Source organism: Penaeus vannamei, chromosome 16 (genome assembly GCF_042767895.1).
Source record: "Penaeus vannamei isolate JL-2024 chromosome 16, ASM4276789v1, whole genome shotgun sequence".
In the NCBI taxonomy this organism is placed as follows: Eukaryota; Metazoa; Arthropoda; class Malacostraca; order Decapoda; family Penaeidae; genus Penaeus; species Penaeus vannamei.
The window spans coordinates 11,611,402-11,616,401 of NC_091564.1; the positions used below are offsets into that span (position 1 = coordinate 11,611,402).

The 5,000-nt window shown below is 42.8% G+C and overlaps 1 protein-coding gene across 4 annotated transcripts in view; it reads right to left on the reverse strand.

The window, feature by feature from the left end:
- Idua (alpha-L-iduronidase) overlaps positions 1–5,000 on the reverse strand; it is a 252,229-nt gene that overhangs the window by 222,105 nt on the left and 25,124 nt on the right. Inside the window, exons 7-9 of one of the 4 annotated variants that reach the window (XM_070131242.1) lie at positions 4,922–5,000; positions 2,783–2,986; positions 165–293 (exon numbers count right to left, since the gene is read on the reverse strand). The exon at positions 4,922–5,000 is cut by the window's right edge and continues 21 nt beyond it. In XM_070131242.1, coding sequence (XP_069987343.1) covers positions 165–293; positions 2,783–2,986; positions 4,922–5,000 — 412 coding nt within the window. The remainder of the gene's footprint in view (positions 1–164; positions 294–2,782; positions 2,987–4,921) is intronic. The other 3 variants (XM_070131244.1, XM_070131243.1, XM_070131245.1) reach the window with 3 other exon arrangements.

Here is a 5,000-nt window from a genome sequence, read left to right on the forward strand (position 1 = left end):
GTCCATCCTTCCATTCCTTCTTTGTCCATCCTTCCATTCCTTCTTCGTCCATCCTTCCATTCCCTCTTCGTCCATCCTCCCAATCCTTCTTCGTCCATCTTCCCAATCCTTCTTCGTCCATCCTTCTATTCCTCCGTCTGTCTGTCTCTCCCACATTTACTTACCCTTCCAACCCCGCGTCCTTCGTATGTGAAGTCACGTGATCGCCGAGGAGACTCAGCAACGCAAGCACTGTGTACGAGTCTTTCTTGACCATTTGCACTTGTCGAGGCGAAGTTGTGTTGATCTGAAATCTGTTTGAAGTTTGTATGAAATCTGCTTGAAATCGGTGTATGTAATTGGCGAGGCGGGGTTGTGTTGATCTGAAATCTGTTTGGGGTTTGTATGAAATCTGCTTAAAATCGGTGTATGTAATTGGCGAGGCGACGTTGTGTTGATCTGAAATGTGTTTGAAGTTTGTATGAAATCTGCTTAAAATCGGTGTATGTAATTGGCGAGGCGGGGTTGTGTTGATCTGAAATCTGTTTGAAGTTTGATTGAAATCTGCTTGAAATCGGTGTATGATCTGGGGAATGTTTGTAATTGGCGAGGCGGGGTTGTGTTGATCTGAAGAACTCTGTTTGAAGTTTGTATGAAATCTGCTTGAAATCGGTGTATGATCTGGGGAATATTTGTACTTGGCGAGATGGGGTCGTGTTGATCTGAAATCTGTTTGAAGTTTGTATGAAATCTGCTTTAAATCGGTGTATGTAATTGGCGAGGCGGGGTTGTGTTGTTCTGAAATCTGTTTGGAGTTTGTATGAAATCTGCTTGAAATCGGTGTATGATCTGGTGAATGCTTGTACTTGGCGAGGCGGGGTCGTGTTGTTCTGAAAATCTGTTTGGAGTTTGTATGAAATCTGCTTGAAATCGGTGTATGATCTGGGGAATGTTTGCACTTGGCGAGGTGGGGTTGTGTTGTTCTGAAATCTGTTTGAAGTTTGTATGAAATTTGCTTGAAATCGGTATATGATCTGGTGAATGTTTGTAATTGGCGAGGCAAGGTTGTGTTGTTCTGAAATCTGTTTGAAGTTTGTATGAAATCTGCTTGAAATCGGTGTATGATCTGGGGAATGTTTGTAGTTGGCGAGGTGGGGTTGTGTTGTTCTGAAATCTGTTTGAAGTTTGTATGAAATCTGCTTAAAATCGGTGTATGATCTTGGGAATGTTTGTACTTGGGGTTGGATTAGACATGATTAGAATCTTTCAAGCGAGTGTTGTTATAAGGCTTATGTGGAATAGTTTAAGATTTTTTACAAATATTCTACACAGCAATTGTATGTCCGCTACTGAACACTTGTGGTTATATACATGAATGATATTAATATGCTAATTATTTTACGTTCATTCCCACATTAAATTCAAAACTTTCCAACCTGTGTATACGGGGAAACATACACACAATAAAGAGAAAAAGGGAAAAATAAGGAAATAAACTAGAATCACAACGAACATATGAAACACGAATGAAAATGTACTGCGAATGGAGCACACAGATAGGAAGAAGAACAATAAAGAAAAAATTAAAGAATATTTTCCCCTTCCTCCACGCAGCGAACTTATAGATATCAAGGAGACAATTGATCTTGGAGTCAACAAGGCATTCGGACGAGTTGAAAACTTTCATTTTTGAGTGTTTTGGATTTCAAGAAAATTGTGAAATTTCTCTCTTACACACACACACACACACACACACACACACACACACACACACACACACACACACACAGACACACACACATCCACACACACACACACACACACACACACACACACACACACACACACACATCCACACACGTATACACACATCCACACACACGTACACACGCGCGCAAACACACATACACATACACACGCAAACACACACACACACACGCACGCACACACACACAAACAAACACACACACACACACACACACACACACACACACACACACACACACACACACACACACACACACACACACACACACACACATAAATGTATATATGTATGTGTATGTCTGCCTAAAAAAAGTAGAAAAAGCATTATTATATGCATGCACAGTACACACTGCGTATGCGTGTGCGAATGGTCGTATTTGCTATATTTGAATACACTGAAATGCATGTGCGTGTTTCAGTGTGCGTGCAAGGGAAGACCAAGACAACAAAACAAAATAAAATGAAATAATATAAAATAATATATGAAAAGCGAGCGACGAAGATCTCTTCTAATTAAGCAGAGACAACAGTAGTTACAACAACAACAACAACAACAGCAGCGACCATAACGACAGAAAAACACGAAGAATTAATAAGAATTTAGCGAAAATCCTCTTTGAAGAAACAACAGCAATAACGACAACAGCGTCAAGAAGGAGGAAGAGAACAACAATAGCAGTAATATTAATAATGATAATGATGAAGATAATTATGATTATAATAATGATGATATTAATAATGATAATGATGATAATAGTAATGATAATAATGATGATGATGGTGATGATAGTAACAATAACAATAAAAATGATATTAACAACAATAATTATAACAACAACAATAACAGCATTAACAATAACAGTAATAACAATAACAACAACAATATCGACAATGATAACAATAACAATAATCACGATAACAACAGCAGCAATAGCAAAAACAACAAACAACAAAAACACAGCGAGACCCGCCCCAAAAAGCCCAAACAAGAAAAATCCCTCAACAGCGCCGCATAAGCCAGCCGCGCTCTACCCACCTGGCCACCACACTCCGCTGCTCGAAAAAGTTCGGGAAGTAGTTAAGGAAAGCGTTGTCGAAGCTAATGAGCTGGTAGTTGAGGCGTGGGCGTGAGGTGAGCGCTTCGTGGTGGGTGTAGACCGCCCGTGCCACCAAGCCTGCGTACCGCCCGTCTGCTCTCCAGGGTCGAGGGCGCCACCAGCCCTTCAGGAAATCGCCCTCGCTGCAAGGGTTAACGGGGTCAGCTGTTTTACTGTGTTGGTGGTGGGGGGGGGGGGGGGGCGTTTCTGAGGACCTGGCTCTCGGTCGATTATCTGTATGTATCGATCTATCTGCCTACATCTCTATCTGTATCTATTTGTATCTGTATCTCTATCTATAATTATGAAAGGAAAAACACTCTACCGTGTTGATACTATGGTAGACAAACCCACAATGCACAACTAAATTTATTGAAGAAAGTGAGTATGTGCATTGTGGGTTTTTCTACCATCTATATTCATTTATATCTGCATCTCTATCTATATCTATTTATATTTGTATCTCTATCTATATTTATTCATATCTGTATCTCAATCTATATTTATTCATATATGTATCTCAATCTATATTTATTTATATCTATGCATTAATTCATCTATCATACATATGCATATATCTGCGTGTAGTGGGTGTATATATGTGTGTGTGATTAGGTAAATATGCTACATAAGCCAAGAACGTACTCCCTTTTAAATAGAGAAAATTATACCCTATTACTGCAAGATATACATCAAATAGCTCTATGAAGATAGAAACGTTTAATTCACTCCAAATAGATTGGAAAAAGACCCACAGAAACACATAAAGAACCCATTTCTAAAGCATTTAAAAAGGTCATACGTACTATGTCAATTCTTAACCATTTCGCAGAATGATATTGAATATACAAACAGCATACTATCCACCACCTGCTTCAAACACAGTCCTTTTCCATCTACATAATTATCCATTTACTCATCCATGAACATGTAACCTAGCCATCTCGACGTCCTTACTCATTCTCAAAGGGCAACGGGTATCTTTAATTCATCTACATCTACGGGTTCACTGAGATGAAGCTTATTAATACATTCATTATGTGACCCTCTACCCCCTCCCCCTATCCTCTCCCCTCACCCTCCTCCCATCCTCTCCCCTCACCTTCCCCCTATCCTCTCCCCTCCCCCTCCCTCCATGTCCTCCTCACCCTCACCCCATCCCTCTCCCCTCACCCTCCTCCCCCCATCCCCTCTCCCTCCCCCTCCCCATCATCCTCTCCCTCCCTCCTCCCTATCTCTCTCCCCTCCCCCTCCCCCCATCCTCTCCCCCTCACCCTCCTCCCCCCATCCTCTCCCCTCACCCTCCTCCCCCCATCCTCTCCCCTCCACCCCATCTTCTCCCCTCACCCATCCTCTCCATCCCCCCCTCCCCCCATCCTCTCCCGTCCCCCCTCCCCCCATGTCTCCTCCCTCACCTTCCCCCTATCCTCTCCCCTCCCCCTCCCTCCATCCTCTCTCCCTCCCTATCCTCCCCCCATCCTCTCCCCTCCCCTCTTCCCCATCCTCTCCCCCTCCTCCTCCCCCCATCCTCTCCCCTCACCCCCTGACCCATCTTACCTCTCGCCCCCTCACCCCTCACCCTCATCACTCTCCCTTCCCCCTCCCCCCATCCATCCTCTCCCCTCACCCTCCCCCCATCCTCTCCCCTCACCCTTCCTTCATCCTCTCCCCTCACCCTCCCCCCATCCTCTTCCCTCCCCCTCCCCCCCTTCCTCCCCCATTCCATTCACAAGCGGTAAGGGGCAGTTTTATTCACTTATTCACGAGGACTTAATCGCCTTTGCTTATTCATTATGAGTGTTCCGGGCTAGTTTTCTCCCTCCAGGTGAGTCAGGAGATAGAGTGGATTGACTCACCGACTCACTTCACCCCGAAAAGAGAGAGAAATGTTTTGTTGTTTCTGTATGTGTTTTATTTAATTTCATCCGTTATTGTATCTGTTTTATCTAATTTCATCTGGGGGTTTTTATCTGTCTTATCTAATTTCATCTGTTTTTATATCTGTTATATTTAATCTTATCTGTTTTTATATCTGTTTTATTTAATCTCATCTTAATCAATTTCTTGTTTTTACTCACTCATTCACTATTGGGACGTGACGCAGCCGTGGGTAATCTCTTCGTATTTTCTCGATTGTCTCAAGTTCCTGAGTCAAAA